The 19,129-nt window shown below is 36.6% G+C and overlaps 2 protein-coding genes and 3 pseudogenes across 2 annotated transcripts; 4 read left to right on the top strand and 1 right to left on the bottom strand.

Moving 5' to 3' along the window:
- Positions 1-672: 672 nt before the first annotated feature.
- Positions 673-3,283, bottom strand: LOC107647194 (uncharacterized). Its single transcript, XM_021104736.2, is given in 3 exon segments — positions 673-843; positions 943-2,112; positions 3,053-3,283. Coding segments are annotated over 3 exon segments (1,572 nt in total).
- A 123-nt stretch (positions 3,284-3,406) lies between these two features.
- Positions 3,407-5,372, top strand: LOC107604782 (hydroxyisourate hydrolase-like; annotated as a pseudogene).
- A 1,310-nt stretch (positions 5,373-6,682) lies between these two features.
- Positions 6,683-17,799, top strand: LOC148562517 (2-hydroxyisoflavanone synthase pseudogene; annotated as a pseudogene).
- On the top strand, positions 10,506-13,888 carry LOC110263799 (uncharacterized; annotated as a pseudogene).
- LOC148562518 (uncharacterized) lies at positions 15,596-16,464 on the top strand. The gene is made up of 3 exons (XM_088489497.1): positions 15,596-15,661; positions 15,888-16,220; positions 16,429-16,464. The coding sequence occupies exons 1-3, from the start codon at positions 15,596-15,598 to the stop codon at positions 16,462-16,464; spliced, it is 435 nt and encodes a 144-aa protein (XP_088345623.1).
- Positions 17,800-19,129: the final 1,330 nt, after the last annotated feature.

Genomic DNA, 19,129 nt, shown 5'->3' with positions numbered 1-19,129 from the left:
TGAATCTTTTGAGGATTTCGTATGTATTTCGAAGTGGATCATTCGTGTTTTTGCAGTATGGCGTGTCCTCCGTCTTCGTGTTTCTTCAAGATTGGTACTTTTTTCTGCCTTTTTCTCATTTTGTATTTTATTTTAATTGTTCTAGATAGTACCTGTATTTGCTTCGAATGACGGTTTGAAATGTTGTTTGTGACAAAGAATTTTATGTTTTCTTTAAAATTGTCACTACTCGAAACTCTTGAAATTGTCGTTACTTGATATTGTTGCTACGAATTTTGATATAGTTGTTTTGTCCCCAAATGGTGTCGCTTTTGCCTATTTGAAAGTGATGCCATTTTCATATCTTGAGTTTGTTTATGAGAAAACTTTTAAATTTGTATTTTCTTTTCTGTTGATAACAACCCAATTTCCTTTGTTTGGTGTTCGAGTTCTTTTGTGACGATTTCTTTGTTTATTGTATTGATAGGTATAGTTTTTATGTCTCAATCTATAATTCACAATATCTCAACCAAAGTTTCATCCAACGTAAACCAAGTAGATATAACTATCATTACTCACGTCCCTGCATCAGAAATCTTTATGTACAATACCAAAAAAGAAATTGTTCTTACAACTGTGTGGTCAGTATCATTTTATATTGGAGATATTGCAGCTAAGTTGGTTTACTCTCCTTCAGTAGATATGTTCAGCTGAAAAAATTTAGTTCAGAAGAGCTTGAGATCCTTGAATCTGCTCCAAGCGTGCTGGAATTGTTGAGTCGAATTGATCGCTCTCCGGATTCTCTCCATAGGCAACATAGTATGCCGCAACACATGCCTGTAGCCACCCCATTGCCAATCGACACTGCATCAAGACATCGGTACCATAGTCAGTATCCATGAAAAGAGTAATAAGAGTCTGAAAGTAGTGAGTGTAAAATGTAACCTAGTTCGTAGTCCTTACCACGAAATAGCCAATCAAGAAAGCATAAATGGATACTTCCAGGGCATAGCTCTGACGCATCACAAGGATCCAAATTCCACTCACCATAGAACAAAATGCACCTACAGCTACTCCGCTAAGGAAACATAATGCTCCGGTTAGATCCGAGTCTATGAGTGGCAACATTCTAGAGCTATTGAACATTTCCCAAGTATCTCGAGATGCGTGCACAAACTCTTTGTTATAGGCTCCAATATGTACAAAACTCCATCGGTTCACAAACTGCGGAAGAACGTTTACCAGCACCATAACACAGCAAAACAGGATCTCATCTTCTCCTCCAAGTAGACTCATCAAGCGTCCAAAACTGCGGAAGAGAGTGAAGACCGGGATAAGGATTGAGCCAATGGCAATACATCCACCAGAACGATTGATACTGTCACGAAGCGCCGCACAAGTATCCATGTGATTTCCAAGTATCTGCAGATATGTGACCCTTGAAATGGTGAGTTGTATTACATTCTTGAGAAACTGCATGGTCCATCCCAGGCTCAGCATAATCACCAAGATGAAAATGAAAGCCAATTTGAATTTGTCTTGAAGGGCTGTAGCTCCACCGATCCCGGATACAAGAAAACAGCAATAAAGGGTTCCAATTACAATTGTCGCGAGTACCAACACTCTGGTTTTAGCAGGTGGAAAAGCTGTTGAAACTGACAAGATATTCGTCGCGTATTCGAATCTGTGGCTGACCCAACAACCATAGAGGGATTGAGCTAATGCAGAACAGAAAGAAACTAATCCCACTATAAGACTAGTTGCTGTGCCCATGTACACAAACATCCCAGCCATTAAGCATGTTAGCAGGGGACCTAGCCAAAATGCTGCCTTGAGTGCGTTTCTTGGGTAGCTGAAAGTGATCCATTGCCACATGAAACCGATTATTCCGCCACATGCCGTCGAAGCTAGAACTGGAGGGTACCACTTCAAAGGGTGGAAATGTTGGCCGCCAGATTCCGTGGTCAGGCCATAAACAGTGATGAAGATCACTGTGGCTGCTGTTAGGAGCAAATGCAAGTAGAAAAGGATCTGAAAGATGATTCTCAATGACATTTTTGTTGTGTTTCCAAATCTTGTGCCTGCGCAAGAAGCCGTAACGAAGTTTGACTTGATTTTCTTAACAAGAAAGCTCTACAAATATAACAAATGCAGTTGATGCAGAGCGATATATAATTATATATTACAGAATCTTGTTGCAAAAGTAACACTTAAGGAATAAGAAATTAAGAAAACGGAGTTCAAACAAAAACAAAAGGAAAAAGAGAAAAAAATGATCAAAGGAAGAGATAGAGATAAGAGATGCAAAACCTTTTATGGAGGAAGCTTGTGTTGTTGTTGACCTTCTTCTACTTCGATGATCTCTGTGGTGTATTCGAGGTGATACACGATAGCCAGTTACAATGAAATGGCTATGCTTCTTAGAGTTTATTCTATCTTGAAGTGCACTCAGAAATCCCAATCTCCCATGATGAGTTTCTTTGATTTTCTTTCACTTTCTTTGTCCTCACGAATGAGAAAAAACAAATGCATGAAAACTCTAATTTCTGAGACTCAAGTAAGCTTAAAATAATGGCTCAACTCTCGTGGGTTTAATCAATGCACGTTTTCCCACTTTATATACAAGCTACTTCTCTAAATTCTTTTTTATTCTTTTTATTGTTATTTACTTATTTTCCAACTGTAGTCTAAGCTAGAGTGAAGTTATTAAGTGTAACTACTAACTAGAACTGATGGCAAATAGGGTTTGTTGCGATGACGTGGCACGGGGTGGGAGATGGTGACGTTATGAAGAGGGAGAGGTTTTGCTTCTCGTTCCTCTGGTTGTTAGTTTAGTGTCCACTTCTCAATGTTTGCTTCTTTCCCGGGAAAAAAACGGTTGCTGCTTTAGAATCCAACAGAAAAAATTAGAAAACGGCATTTTTTGAAAGTGGTGCTTGTTTTTATTCTGTTCAACCGGTCAACTGTTATAACTTATTTTCATAAAAATATCTGTCTAATGGCTAATAATATATCCAGAAATTATTTTATATATTGCTTTCAGTTTAGTAATGTATAGTTGCGTGGTACAGACGGGGGTTGGAGTTGGACCCATTGGTGGTGAAGAAGGCTTCTTGGACATGGCAAAATGCTGACAGTTCTTTCTTGGCGATGGCGAGTTGCTGGTAGCTCTTTCTCGGCGATGGGGAGATGCTGGAGTGGCAACACGCGTCCAAGGCTTGGCATCAACGTTGCTCTCCTGCAGATTTGTCTCTCGTAGACAACGAGCGAGAAAGAGAAAGGGTGGCACGCGCGCGTCCTCCATGCATAAAATGTAGTTGTTCACCAGCTGGTCACCCTCTATAAAACTCCTTCCTTCTCCTTCTCGTGGTCTCCGAAAATAAGGAAGATAGAACAGTGATAAAACACTGAGGATAGAGTAGTGGTAATGGTTTGTAGTAGTAGTAGTGGAGTGAGATCAAAATTAGAGTCACTAGCTATAAGTGAGAACCGAAAAAAAGAGTGAGTGTCTATTATTTATTTAAAAAAAATTGGTACGAAATTTAACTCTTCTAGAAGAATATATTGTTGCACATGTAAATCATCTTCAATATGTAAGTTATTATTTTATCAATTTATTTATATGAATATATTTATTTTATTGTTAGTGTTGTTTTTTCTTTAAGTTATTAATATTCTTATCATTTTAAGTGTTAATGTTAAGACAATTTAATTAGTAATATTAATATTAATATAATGAATGAATGTTAATATTAGAATGTAAAACACAAAAAAATATATATTAGTTATGTAAAAATATTTTTTTTAGTATGTGTTTCAAGAGTTACCTAAAACGGTGATTTGAGCTTAAACGTGAGGTCCAGACTCCTTCTGAGGCAGTGTCCGATTTGTGTTGGTGCCAAGGTGCTGCCGTCCAGGTTACTCGCAAGGAGGTGGTGAGTTATGAGTTAGAAAGAATTTTTTAATGTGAATCCAGAAGGGATTTCACAAACTATGCCTATGTGTGTTTTAGAGAGTTTGGTGATAGAGTCTTGTGTTGGACTACTATAAATGAGCCAAACGTGTTCGCCATCGGTGGTTATGATTCGGGAACAACCCCACCTCGGCGCTGCTCTCCCCCATTCTGTCATTCAACTGGCAACAAAGGGTAAACTCAACAATAGAGCCCTACTTGGCAGTTCACAATATCTTGTTATCTCATTCTTCAGCTGCAAGATTGTACAGAAGAAAGTACAAGGTGCATATCACTGAATAATTTCTGTAAAGACTACAACAGTATTAATTTGTTATGATGAAAACCTTTGTGTTTGTAAATATGGAAAAGGAAAAATTTTGTTGGCAAAGAATATTCATGATTCTTGAGAAACAAGTAACATTGCAGGAAAACCAACATGGATTTGTTCATTGTTTCCTTGGTAAAAATAAAAACAAGAAATGTTAAAATAAACCAAACAGTTCTTAATGTTTCTGTCTTCTGTCAATGACTTTGATTAAAATGAGGAAAGATATGGCAGTTTTATATGCCTGCTGCTGCTTTATTGCAGGATTATGGAACCGTTGGTGCGCGGAGACTACCCGGTTCCCATGAAGAGAAATGCAGGCTCAAGAATTCCAGCCTTCACAAGTCGCGAGTCGGAACAAATTAAAGGTTCAGCTGACTTCATAGGTGTGATTCACTAATACAATATCAATGTCACAGACAATCCTGAGGCCTTAAATAATAATCTCAGAGATTATAACTTGGACATGGCTTCAGTGCTTTGCTGTAAGTTTGATCATATGTTCTTAGTTCTTATTGCAGTAGTTCCATTCACCATTTCCTTTTTCCACTATCATTTTTAAAATGTCTAACTAATTCAAATTTTGCATCATTTAAATTAATTGGTGGAGCCATAAGTTGAATAACAATCCTGCTTTGTTTTTTTTCTTTGCAGTTGATCTGTTTCAAATGAAGAGGTGAAAAAAATAGCTTCACTGTATATGGCTTTTCTTTGACTCAGATTGCTGTCACCCCATGGAAGTTGGTGGAGGAACTGAACAAACTCAAGCTTCTCTCCCTCTCTCTCTCTGAAATGATAGAGTAAGATCAATTACAAAAATAGTAATTCTACACAACTAGGTGATCCTATAAATTGCTAGAATTTGTTAACATTAATTATGGGTTTACTGATACATCAAATAAAGTGATATATAATCCAATTACTCATCCAAGAGTTAAAAACTATGTCACATGGTTTAGAGTAATTGAACTAGAGTAACTAAAAAATTGACTAACATGAATAATTATGCATATTCTTGATTGAATCTTGTTAGGTCAACGAACCAATAGCAATTCATCATTGCAAGATGTGACAAGGATCAACTACCTTTATGGATACCGGTGCTGTGCTTGATGCATTGAGGCACTGCCATAACTACCTTAATTTATCAATTTTCTACTTATAAATCAAACTCATATTAAAAATAATTACCTTTTCTGTTTATTGCGTAAATAATCATCCAAAAGATTATAAGTGATTAGATGACAGGGTAAAATATTTTACGCTATTAGTGTATCAAAATTAAATTATTATATTATTATTATTTTTCATTTTTGGAATTGTCACATTGACACACTTCTAATGTGATCTCTTATTTTTCTATGTCATGATAAGTTTTCTGAGATGGATCAAATATAAAATGCTATTTTGTATTGTCATTCATGGATGTATTTGAGTTATTGGATGGATATGAATCAAGCTTTGGACTATACTATGTTGATAGAAATGATCCTGAATTGAAGAGATATCCTGAGATCTCTGCAAAATGGTACAGCAAATTCTTGAAGGGTGGAAGCACTTCTATAGTTGGAGATCTTCAACAACTTAATAAGGATCCATCACATGTTTCTGTTGGCCACTCAACACAACAGTTTAGTTTAATGTAGTTCAGTTTTGTTACGGATCTGGCCCACGGATCCTATATCCGGAACGGTTCCTGAACCCGGTTACCCGGGTTCGACCCGCTTCGCCCTTCCAGAAGGCTCGGAATCAACCCACTAGAGCTCCTAACCAACTTTCGAATTCAAACGTTTCCCTTATCTTAGTCAAATAAGATAAGATAAGATAATCAAACGTCTCCCTTATCTTAGCCAAATAAGATAAGATAAGATATTCATCATCACCTATAAATAGAGGACCCAGGTCACTCCAGGTATTCATTCATTTCTCACACCTTATACCTCTCAGATCCATTCTGACTTGAGCGTCGGAGTGTCTTTGCAGGTACCTCCCCCATTGCTCCAGTCAAGTGATCCGGCATCTGCCTCAACCTGCAAGTTCTCGATCCATCTCTCAAACCGTACCAGAGACATCTTGTACATTGGCGCCGTCTGTGGGGACTTTGCAACGTTGTGGCGGCATGGCGGATAAACCCAGAAGAGCAATCATCAAACTCAGATTTCTTGCGTGTAATTGAGAGCAAAAAGGAATAATGTTTCCTTAACTTGCATCACCTTTGCAGGATAACACACATTCGCCCTACTCCAACGGCGAAATCCCAAAGGAATAATGTTTCCTTAACTTGCATCACCTTTGCAGGGATAACATACCTTCGCCCTACTCCAACGGCGAAATCCCAAAGGAATAATGTTTCTTTAACTTGCATCACATTTACAGGATAACACACCTTCGCCCTACTCCAACGGCAAAATCCCAAAGGAACAATGTTTCTTCGACTTACAATCAACTTGTTAGTGATAACACTCTTTATGCACCCTCGCCCTACTCCAACGGTGAAATTCCAAATCCTCTGAGCCCAAAGTCTCACCTCCCTTTAGTGGGACACCTCCACCTCTTAGACCCTCTCATTCACCACTCCCTCATCCGTCTCTCCAAGCGCCATGGCCCCATCTTCTCCCTCTATTTTGGCTCCATGCCCACCGTGGTTGCTTCTTCTTTTGAACTTTCAAGCTCTTCCTCCAAACCCACGAGGTCACCTTCTTCAACACCAGCACTACAACAAATATGGCGTTTAGCAACGCCAAATTTTGCAACGCCTTAAAATCGTTCTCCTAGATAGGTTTAGACAACGGTTTTTTAAAGTGTTACTGTTGAATTCAATTTTTCATCAATTTATAGCAACAAATTAAAACCGTTCTGTTTGACTATTTTAAAGAACTGTTTTATGACCGTTACCATGATTTGGCTTTAAGCAACGGTTTTTTGTCGTTGTTTAAATAATTGCACAAAGAAAACGCATTAAAACCATTGTCGAAATGCTACACTTTAAAACCGTTCCATTAGATGGTCTTAGACAACGATTTTTACAGTGTTGCTGTTGAAGTTCATTTTTTCATTATGCTATAGTAACCAAATAAAACCGTTCTTTTTGCCTATTTTAAAGAACGATTTTACAACCATTACAACAATTATTTATGAAACAACCATTTTCTAAATTATTTAAATAATTAGACAAATTAAACAATACTAATAAAAATAATTTCAGATAATTATATAAATTGAAACTATTTTTTTTATAAATATTGAATTTATAAAATATTCAAAAATTATTTTTATAAATAAATAACAAATATTATTTTAAAAAAATAAAATTAAATGAATTTATTATAAATATTATATATTATTATAAATATATAAAAAATATTATATTTTTAACACATATAGCTAAAATAAATTTATAATAAATATTATATATTTTTATTATAAATAAATAATAAATATTAATATAAAGAAATAAAATTAAAATAATTTTAAAATAAATATTATATATCTATTATTGATTTTTAATTTTTTTCCTAATTAATAAAGGAATGAAACATAACAGCGCAAATAAGGCTAATAAGTTAGTCACCAAAAAAATAAGGCTAATAAGAAAGCCCTCCTTCTCTTCGAAACCAAAGAGCTTCCTCCCTCCACCGTACCGAACCCTAACCCACGCCTCAGAATCAAAGAAGTCATCGCACTGCAGCTCTCCATGAAGCCGTAAATGGCACCATCATCGTAAGTCACCAGGAAGCCCCAAATCGTCACTCACCATCGTCGCACCATCATCGTCACTCCATTCTTCCCGATATCGTCGCTGCCTCCTTCTTCCTGGCATCGCTGAGTCTCTCCGCGGCGTCGCTGCTTCTCCCCGCTCCGAGGCTTCACTGCTTCTCCACGGCGTCCTTGCTTCTCCCTGTTCTGTTTCTACGTCGCTATTTCTGCTTCACTTTCTTCGCTGGTTGTGGATTGTGCTTCGCTACTGCTTCGCTGTTGCTGCTGCTTCGCTGCATTGGCCGTGATTTGTCATCTGTGGTAAGTGGTCTTCATCTCTGATTTCTGTTGCTTAGTTAGGGTTTGATTGGCTGTTGGGTGATTTTGTTGGCTGTGGAAAGTGGTGATGTTTGTGAACATGAGCTGGCCCGAGTTTGGAATGTTGACTGAATTTCTGTTCTGGTTTGAATTTGGACTGTGTACTTGTGAAATGAACCTGGGGCTTAGGTTAGTTTGTTATTTAAGGTAGCAAAACTTTTATTATCTGCTAGTAGTATGTTTGGTGGCATTATGGTTTTGTTTCTCTGCTTTCTTTGAGGTGTTCTATGGTGGATGCCCAATATCTCTTTATTGAGGATTATAGAGTAATTTCTATATCGCTGTTTCTCAATTGTTTATTTTTTATTTTATTTATCTGCTTTGTTTATTTTAGCCTTATTTTATAATGTTATTATTTCAGTGAGTTGTGGACTGCTTTTCATATTGGTTGGTTTCATATGGGATAACAGAGGAATTTCATACTTATTCCAACTATTTGACTTAGAGATCAGCATAAATTCTGCTCTTCTTATTACATGCCTCAATTAATCAGGAGAAATATTTGTTATTTTAAATATTTGATGGAATAGATATTTTTTTTTTCATTTGAATTAGTTTAATGAGAATAAAATTTATCATTTTATTCTTTGAACTACCCTGATAATTGCTTGCTAGTTGCTACTTGCTATCCATAAGTGTACTACCATGTAAACCAGTTGCCACTCCTGTAAAAAAAGTTACAAAACTCCTTTCTCTTTTATTTTGGTCATGGGTTCTGTTCTGAAACTTCATCAGAACTAAATTTTATATAAAAGACCTTCAATTGACAAACTTAAATATACTTTATTAAAAGTCCTTTAGTTTAAAAGTGGGCCAAATTATATTAACAAAATAATTTTTTAGACCTCAATTATAGAAGGCATTTGAGAAGAGTTTCAATTGAAATACTTTTTGGTACAGTGCTATTCTAATTTTGATTTGGCAATTTGTTATCTCAAAATGCTGTTCTCATTTAAAGAAAAGTTATCTATTATTTGGTCTTTGTCAGTTTACACTTAGTTAGAACAGTTTATTTAAAATTTCAAAAAATACATTTATATATCATTCATTGCATCTCTGAGTAATTTATTTATATACTCCGTTCACCTTGAACGGTTTGTTGTTTATTTTGAGAAATCAATTTATTTCAGGCATGAAAGTGATAGTTACGTTAGTATTACAGTTATGGTTATGAATTGCTTATATTTTTATTCTTTGTTGCTGTTGTAGTTTGTCTCTTTAAAATAAAAAAAGGGTTGTCATCTGTGGGTTGTCTCTTTGCTGCTGCTGCTTCACTGCATCGGCCGTTTGTGGGTTGTCATCTGTGGTAAGTGTTCTTCTCTGAGTTTCTGTTGCTTAGTTAGGGCTTTGGCTGTTGGGTATTTTTGTTAGATTTAAGAAGAAGAAAGGAAAGTGGTGATGTTTGTGCATTGTTCAAAAACTGTTTTGAGGCTTTATTTAGCTAATAAGATAGAAAGGAAAATTTGTATTTGGCCGTTTCTGCATTGTTCAAATTCAAAAACTGTTTGTGCATTATTCATTAATTTGAGTTCTAGTTAGCAAAACTCATCATTGTACTAATTGTTTTAGATTTTTTCTTGGGGATAGAGTGTAGTAGAAGAAACATATGATGATGCTGTCTATTTGAAGATGAACACGTTTTGTTAGTGCATTGTGTTTTGGATTTCTGTGTTGCTAAACTTGATAATTCTATTGTTTGATTTTTTAGTTATATTTCACTTTTGAAAATAAGATTTCTAAAAATTGGTTTTAAAAGTGAATTTTTTGTTAAAAAACCTGGTTATGAATTACTTATATTTTTATTCTTTGTTGTTTTTTTAGTTTGTCTCTTTAAAATCAGAAAAAGAGAATCAAATAGCGGATCTCTCTGTAGCTGCGACTATCTTAGACACTGAGCTACACTACAGGTAAATCATTTAATATATTATCTTTTTAAATTTGTTTGAACATTTAATTGTTAAGAATATTTACTGATTAATTGATTGATTAAGCTTCTTTGCATAGTTTGTTAGATACAAATTGTTAGTCTCATGATTGGTTGAGATGTTCTCTTTTGAATATGTGTGGTTGACTTCTAGAAATTCTTTAGATGCAATAAGCTCTTGAATGAAAAAATCACTTATAGTTAGTCTAAAACATATGTCCATGTCTTTTATTTTAGTTGACAAAGTAATGGACAAAGGGTGGACTAGTTTACCAAGACATACTGAGGGTTACCAACATAGTGTTAACTCATTTTTGGATTTTGCCTTTTCTAAAGGTAGACCACAAGGACAAGAAATTCTTTGTCCTTGTTCTATATGTAATAACTTTAGTTGGGGGCGAAGGGATGAAGTTTATGATCATTTAATAAGTAAGGGATTTCAAAAAGGTTACACTATGTGGGTTCATCATGGCGAAAGGATAAGTCGCATGGATAGTGAAACCGATGAGAGTGAAGTCCATGAAGGACTTGTCGACGACATTCATGGGCTGCTAAACGAGACATTTCGGCATGTGCTTGAAGGAGATAAAGATGGTGATGGGCCAAACAAAGATGCAAAAAAGTTTTATAACTTGCTTGAAGAAGGAAAACAAGAGTTATATCCTGGTTGTAAAAAATTTTCGACATTATCATTCGTTATCCGATTGTATTTGTTGAAGACTCTTAATGGTTGGAGCAACACATCCTTTACTGCTCTTCTTGAGTTACTGAAAAAAGCGATTCCTCATTTGAATATTCCTGATTCTTTCAATAAAATCAAGGCCATGGTAAAAGATTTAGGACTTGGTTATAATAAAATTCATGCTTGTCCCAACGATTGTGTTCTGTTCCGGGATACATATGAAGATGAAGAATTTTGTCCTATTTGTGGAGCTTCCAGGTACATAGAAAATGTTGAGGTAGATATAGAAGTTGATAAGTTGAAGAAAAAACCTATTCCTGCAAAGGTCTTGAGGCATTTTCCCTTGATTCCAAGGCTTAAGAAGCTGTTCCTGTGTTCAAAAACAGCTGAATCATTAAGGTGGCATGATGAACATCGTTCAAAGGATGGAAAGTTAAGACACCCAGCTGATGGTCAATCATGGAAAGACTTTGACAGGCTTCATCCCGATTTTGCTGAAGAATCTCGTAACATAAGATTAGGGCTAGCTAGCGATGGATTTAATCCATTTAGAACCATGAGCATCTCCCATAGACCATAGTACATGGCCGGTAGTTTTGGTCGCATACAATCTTCCTCCATGGTGTTGCATGAAACCAGAGTATGTCATGATGTCCTTGCTCATCCCTGGACCATGTTCGCCTGAAAAAAGCATTGATGTGTATCTTCAGCTATTAATTGAAGAGTTGAAGGTTTTATGGAAAGTTGGAGTGGAAACATATGATGCTTCAAAGAATAAAACTTTTCAACTATATGCAACACTTTTATGGACCATAAGTGACTTTCCAGCTTATGCTATGTTATCCGGTTGGAGCACAAAGGGAAAGTTAGCATGTCCTTGCTGTAATTATGACACCTCATCTTGTTATTTAAAACATAGCCGGAAGATGTGCTACATGGATCACCGTAAATTTTTGGGTATGGATCATCCATATAGGATGGATAAAAGATCTTTCAATGGCAATGTTGAATTGAGGTCTTCACCAGCTTTATTAGATGGGGAACAAATTTTTGAAGATTTGAAAGATTTTGACAATGTATTTGGAAAGAAGCAAAAAAATAAAATTGATGGTCCATGGAAGAAAAGGTCCATTTTCTTTGAGTTGCCATATTGGAAGCAAAATACATTGCGTCATTGTCTTGATGTTATGCACATCGAGAAAAATGTATGTGATAACATAATTGGAACTTTATTAGATATTCTAGGAAAGTCCAAAGATCATGCAAATGCTCGTTACGATCTCAAAGATATGGGCATAAGAAAAAACCTTCAACCAAAGGAGATAGATGGTGGCAAGAAAGCAAAAATTGCTAAGGCTTGTTTTAACCTTACTAATCAAGAAAAAACTATTTTTTGTGATATTTTGAAGTCAGTAAAATTGCCATCTGGTAGTGCCTCTAATATTTCTCGGTGTATTCATGTTGCTGAGAAAAAGATATCAGGCTACAAAAGTCATGATGCTCATTTTATGTTGCATTATTTGTTGCAAGTAGCTATAAAATGCACAATGCAGAATCAAGTAGCTGGCCCTTTAATTTATCTAGGTTCATTCTTTCGTTTCTTGTGCCAAAAAGTTGTCGAAAATGATACAATAAATCATTTGGAAGTAGATATTAGAGAGATTTTGTGCCAATTGGAAAGAATATTTCCTCCTAGTTTCTTTGATATAATGGTCCATTTGCCTATTCATCTGGTAAACGAGTTGAGGTTGGGTGGCCCAGTTCAATTTAGGTGGATGTACCCCATCGAGAGATATCTATGTAGGTTAAAGTCCTACATTCGCAATAAGAGCCGCCCCGAAGGTTCAATTGCTGAAGGATATTTAGCCGAGGAATGCTTGACATTTTGCTCAAGGTATTTAAGTCCTGATGTGGATACAAGGCTGAGTAGGAGGACACAAAATTATGATAATTGCAGTGAAGTTGACATATGTCATGATAGCAATTTTGCATGCTTGGGGCGACCAATTGGTGGAAAGAGGAAAGGGAAACCTTTTTCTCTAGATACCAACTCAAAAATACAAGTTCATCGGTACATCTTATTTAATTGTGATAAAGTTAAAGACTACATTAGGTATTTTTCTTATATATTTTTCAATTACCAATTCTCTATTAGCAAATTTAACTTACTCGCTCTTTGCTTACTTTAGAGAGTATGAGGAACATGTCAACAATCAAACTAAAGGTAGAAAATGGAAGAAGGCAAAAACTCTAAGCCATGATTTTAGTGAATGGTTCAAAGAGCGTGCTTCTCATGAAGATGTTCCGAAACAACTTAAAGATTTGTCTAGAGGCCCAAACACAGTTGCAAAACGATTTTCTAGTTATGTAATCAATGGCTACAAATTTCAAACTAGAGAACATGATGCAAGCCACACAACTCAAAACAGTGGTGTGACTTTGGTGTGCGAAACACCAAGCTTTGCTAGTGCTAAGGACAATAACCCAATGACAAAAACCGTAACATATTTTGGTGCAATAAATGACATAATTGAGTTAGACTATTATGCATGTTTCAAATTTGTTCTCTTCAATTGTGATTGGTTTGAAGTTGAGGAAGAGAATTTTGGTCTAACTTCAGTTCATTTTAATAAAAGATGTTCTCGGGATGATCCTTTTGTATTAGCTTCACAAATCCACCAATGTTTTTATATTCAAGACCCTTTTAACAAAGACAAGCATTATGTCATGGACACAGTGCCAAGGGATTTATTCAATATGTATGATGGGTATGATGTTGAAGCCGAAGAGTCTAATCAGAAGGACCCCTTTGATCAAGCGAATAATTTGTTTGTGCCAAAGAATAATTGTGAAGTTCAATGGACTAGAGAAGACATGCCAAATACAATCATTGAGAAACCTTCACTTGTTCTACAACAAGCTGAATATGATGATGATTCTGATCTTTAAAGAGATTTTTCTTCTCAACATAGAATAATTTTTTTACTTTTATTTTTGGTGTAATTGTTTATGAACAGGTGCATTTCTTATAGATTCTTGGTTCTTTTAATATGTGATTTGGTTTTTTACTATTATGTTAATAGATTCTTTAAGATGTATACTAATCTCATTATTTTATTTCCTTTTTCAGAAAATGTTCAAAAAATTCATTGAAAATGAGATAGATTCATTGAAAATGTTCAAAAAATTCATTGATGCTGATGGCCTTATTCTGAGCTATTTTATAAGTGCTGATTTAGTTTTAGTGAGTTTATATGGGTTGATTTTGCTGTTTAGTGCTGCTTTATCCTTGTTAATGGCTGATTTCATGCCTTGTTTTGATTGAGCAATGATGATGATGGCCTTATTCTGAGCTGTTTTATAAGTGCTGAGTTGGTTTTAGTGAGTTTATATGGGTTGATTTTGCTGTTTAGTGCTGCTTTATCCTTGTTAATGGCTGATTTCATGCCTTGTTTTGATTGAGCAATGATGCTGACGGCCTTATTCTGAGCTATTTTATAAGTGCTAATTTGGTTTTAGTGAGTTTATATGGGTTGATTTTGCTGTTTAGTGCTGCTTTATCCTTGTTAATGGCTGATTTCATGCCTTGTTTTGATTGAGCAATGATGCTGATGGCCTTATTCTGAGCTGTTTTATAAGTGCTGATTTGGTTTTAGTGAGTTTATATGGGTTGATTTTGCTGTTTAGTGCTGCTTTATCCTTGTTAATGGCTGATTTCATGCCTTGTTTTGATTGAGCAATGATGCTGATGGCCTTATTCTGAGCTTTTTGTATAGAGACAACAGTGAAGAAAACACGAGGTCCTACACAATGCTTGAAGATTCATGCAAGACAGTTGGAAGATAGAGAAGAAATTACTCTAGATATTGAAGGAGAGGCAATTGATCCTACTGATGAAGCTGTAAATAACTTGAGCAAATTTTTGGGCACAGTGGCAAGAAATTCAGATTTTTGTCCATTAATTTACACAAATTGAAAGGGGATTAAAGATAAAGAAGTCATTTGGGAATATGTTCAAGTGAGAATATTATTATTGTCTCTTTTAGAAACTATTTGGAAATGTACACATGTATTTTATTCTTACTAGCAAATAATATTTGTGTTTTATAGGCTAAGTTCATTATTCCAACTGAAGGAAAGAGGATAGTCCTTGCTTGTATCAATGACAACTGGAGACGGTATAAGACCACAATCAAGCAAAATCATTTTCTGCCATACAAAAGTGTTAATGAAATGCTGAAAAATCGTCCTAAAAGCATACCTGAGAGTCATTTTCGCAAGTTGATTGCTTATTGGAGAACTGAGAAAGTTAAGGTAAGACATATGCAACTTATTGTAGTCTGTTTATGAAATTATGAGTTATATACATTTATGAGTGAAATATGATAATTTTTTGATAATACTTGTCTCTTGCTATGTAGAAAATGTCTGCGCAGAATAAGAAAAATAGGGCACAACAGAAATTTAGCCATCGAAAGGGACCAATAAATTTTGCAAGAATACGTGCAAGATTGGTACAATTTTTTATTCTTTGTGCATTTGTATGTGTATGTGGGGTGCAAGAATACGTGCATTTTTAACTCTATATAAATGCTTGTTGAACTGGACTTATAGGCTGCTTCTAAGAAAAATAATGAACCACCTACTCAAGCATAAATGTTTGTTGAGACTCGCCAAAGCACAAAGGGAAAATCATTGGATGAAGACACTTTGGATGTTATTGTAAGTATTGGGAGTTAATTTGATTAAACTAGGTTATGGATTTCTTGTGTCTTGGTAATTTGTCCATCATTTGTGGTTATTTTTATGCTTGCAATTGAGTTAAACAATGCTGATACTATTCTTAATTGCTATTATTTGATTTGATGTTGTCAAATGATATATGTTTTGAGTCCAAGTGTGTAGTTACTCTTTTTTGTTATTATTATTTTTCTTCACATTAATATAGGCACATCTGCAAGTTGAGAATAAAAAGTCTAAAGAATCAGCAATTAGAGCTTTTCAATCCATATTTGGGAAAGAGAAGGCAGGGAGAGTGCGATGTCACGGAAGAGTTACCACACCAACTTTGTTGAAGAAAAATGAAGAAATTGCCACCCTTAAGCAGCAACATGCAGCTGAGAAAGCATCATTAGAGGGTAAAGTTGATGTGATGCAAAAAGAAGTAGATGAACTAAAATCGCTTGTTAAGATGATGTTGCAACAAAAAAGTTCAGGAGTGGACCTTGAGATGTTAGCTGCTCAACTAGGAGGCAATCCGAACAATGATGCGCATGAGGAGGTATTATTTATTGTTAAAGTTTCTATATTGTTATCATATCTTAAATAATGGTTGATTATGTTGAGGTTGATTCAATTGTTTTGTGTATCGTAATAGAAGAATGTTATGATATATATGTTTCTCCTCTCTCTCTCAAACATTTTTAGTAGACATTATTAGTATTAAAGATGTGTAGTTTTATATTTGATTATTTTTTCTTTTTTTACAGGAAAACTATGTTGAAGGGGAAATCGAACTTGATTAAGGTCAAATTTTTAAGAGCAAGTGTTACAGAGTAAAAGTCATGAACTTATGGATCGGACATGATGATAAATCTATTTGCTACCTAGTTATTTCAACTCTTCTTTGTTATATTTTTTGCAACATTAGATGATATAGTTCGAGGTTGTCATGATAGTATTGTGGTATTTTGAATGTGATTGCGGATCTTACAACAATCTTTGTAAGTCAAATTTGATGAAAAATGTTCAATTATTTTTCTTTAGTGACTTTATTCAAATAGTTTAGATTATTTATTGACTCTAAATAATTAAAAAAAATAAAATTAATTTCATTCACGAGAAAACTACTATTGTAAATAAAGAATTATATATTACAACAAAAAACCGTTGTCAAAAGTTACATAGAACAACGGTTGCCAAAATCGTTGCCAAAAAACAACACCAATGGTAACGCTTTAATACTGTTGTCTTAGATGACTATAAAATGGCAACGATTTTAAAACCATTGCCAAAATAACTAATGGTAACGCTTTTAAACCGTTGTCTTAGATGACTATAAAATGGCAATGATTTTAAAATCGTTGCCAAAAAAAACTAATGGTAACAGTTTTAAACCGTTGCGTTAGACAACTATAAAGTGGCAACAGTACAAAAACCGTTACCAAAAAATGACACCAACAGTAATGCTTTAAAACCGTTACTGTTGTGGATAACAAAACTACAACAGTTTAAAACCGTTGCCAATACAGGTACGGTTATAAACCGTTGTATCATGAAAAAGAACGGTCTAAAACCGTTGCTTCTCGAGTAACGGTTTGAAATCGTTGTTTAAAATTTGTGTTCAAAACCATTGCCTATACCAGTAACTTTGGCAACGGTTTTTTGGTTACCGTTGCCTTAGGTAAAAAACCGTTGCCTTTGACCATTGGCAACGGCCGCATATACCACAGGTCAAAAACCGTTGCCAAAGCGTTGCCTAAAGTTTAGGGAACGGTTTTTCAATATACAGCAACGGTTTTTGACCGTTGCAAAAAGCCTTGTTTGTTGTAGTGCAGGTTCCAAACCTCTGCCATCCGCCGCCTCACCTATGATAACGCTGTCGCCATGATCCCCCTTCGGACCTCACTGAAAATTCATAAGGAAGCTCATCATGAACGACCTCCTTAAACGCTACCACCGTGGCCAAGCTCAGACCTCTCAGGAGCTAACAGATCAAGAAAGTTCTCAAGGTTCTTATACAGATGCGGGGGACAGCCAAATCGTGGCGGCATGACAGAGAACCTCGAGGAGCAATCCTCCACCCAACACCCGAACTCCCGAACTCCAAGATAACACTCCTCCCACCCACGGGAGGATAATAAGCGCGACACATCGCCAACCAACCCCAACCCAGCAACAACCAAGAGAGGACAACCGTCCTCCCACTGAAGCCCAGCCACCCGACGGCCTAGGAGAGAAGGCGGTCCAGATAATCCAAGAGCTGTGCCTTAAGGTGCAAGACCTCAAAGGCCGAGTTACACCCAAAGAAAAGCACAACGCCAAAAACGGAAGTCACGCAACCTCCAGATCAAGATCTCGCCATGAAACCAGGCACGGCAGATCGCCAGAACGGCGACATGCCAAGAGATAAAATCGTAGCATCTCCCATGACCACGGACACGACAGGATGCCTGAACGACGACACGGCAAAAGGTATGATCACAGCATCTCACGCAACCCGGCTCATCAACATGACACGGACGACGACCGATGACATCGAGAGGCCAAACGCACAAAAAGTGACCACGTGATAATGGGAGCCACTCCCTTCACTGAAAGAATCCTGAAAGAAAAACTCCCTAAAGGCTTCGACAAACCTACGGATATGAAGTACGACGGAACCAAGGACCCCCAGGAGCACCTAACGGCCTTCAAGGCCACGATGAACCTGGAAGGGGCCATTGACGCGGTCCGAGGTAGGGCCTTCTCGATAACCCTAGCCGGGCCAGCGATTAAATGGTTCAACACCCTCCCCAACAGATCCATAACTGGCTTCCACAATATATCACGGAAGTTCATGGCCCAATTCACCACCAGAATCACCAAAGCTAAACACCACATCAGCTTATTGGGAGTCACCTAGAGACGAGACGAGTCCACGAGAAAATACCTCGATCTCTTCAACGATGAATGTTTAATGGTCGACGGACTCACAGACTTAGTCGCAAGCCTTTGCCTAACTAACGGGCTCATGAATGAAGACTTCCGAAAACACCTCAATACCAGACCGGTGTGGACCATGCACGAGATCCAGAGCGTCGCAAAGGAGTACATAAACGACGAGGAAGTAAGCCAAGTCGTAGTCGCCAATAAACGCCAGCACGGCAGCACACGACACGGCAGCACGACACCTCGACATAACCCCCCACCAAGAGAAAACCATAAAGAACATCCCAAACCAGCAAACGTAAACCAACCCCCTAGAATCGGAAAATTCTCTAACTACACACCTCTGACGGCCCCGATCACCGAGATATACCACCAAATAGCCGATTGAGGTATTTTCCCGAGGGCCCGACAACTCAAGGAAAGAACGGGCGGCAACAAGACCCTGTACTGCGACTACCACCGAGGATGCAGACATAGGACACAAGATTGTTTTGACCTAAAAGACGCCCTCGAGCAAGCCATACGAGACAGCAAACTCCC

Source organism: Arachis ipaensis, chromosome B6 (genome assembly GCF_059453495.1).
Source record: "Arachis ipaensis isolate K30076 ecotype BB chromosome B6, ASM5945349v1, whole genome shotgun sequence".
Taxonomy (NCBI): Eukaryota; Viridiplantae; Streptophyta; class Magnoliopsida; order Fabales; family Fabaceae; genus Arachis; species Arachis ipaensis.
This window is presented reverse-complemented; position numbering and strand designations above follow the sequence as displayed.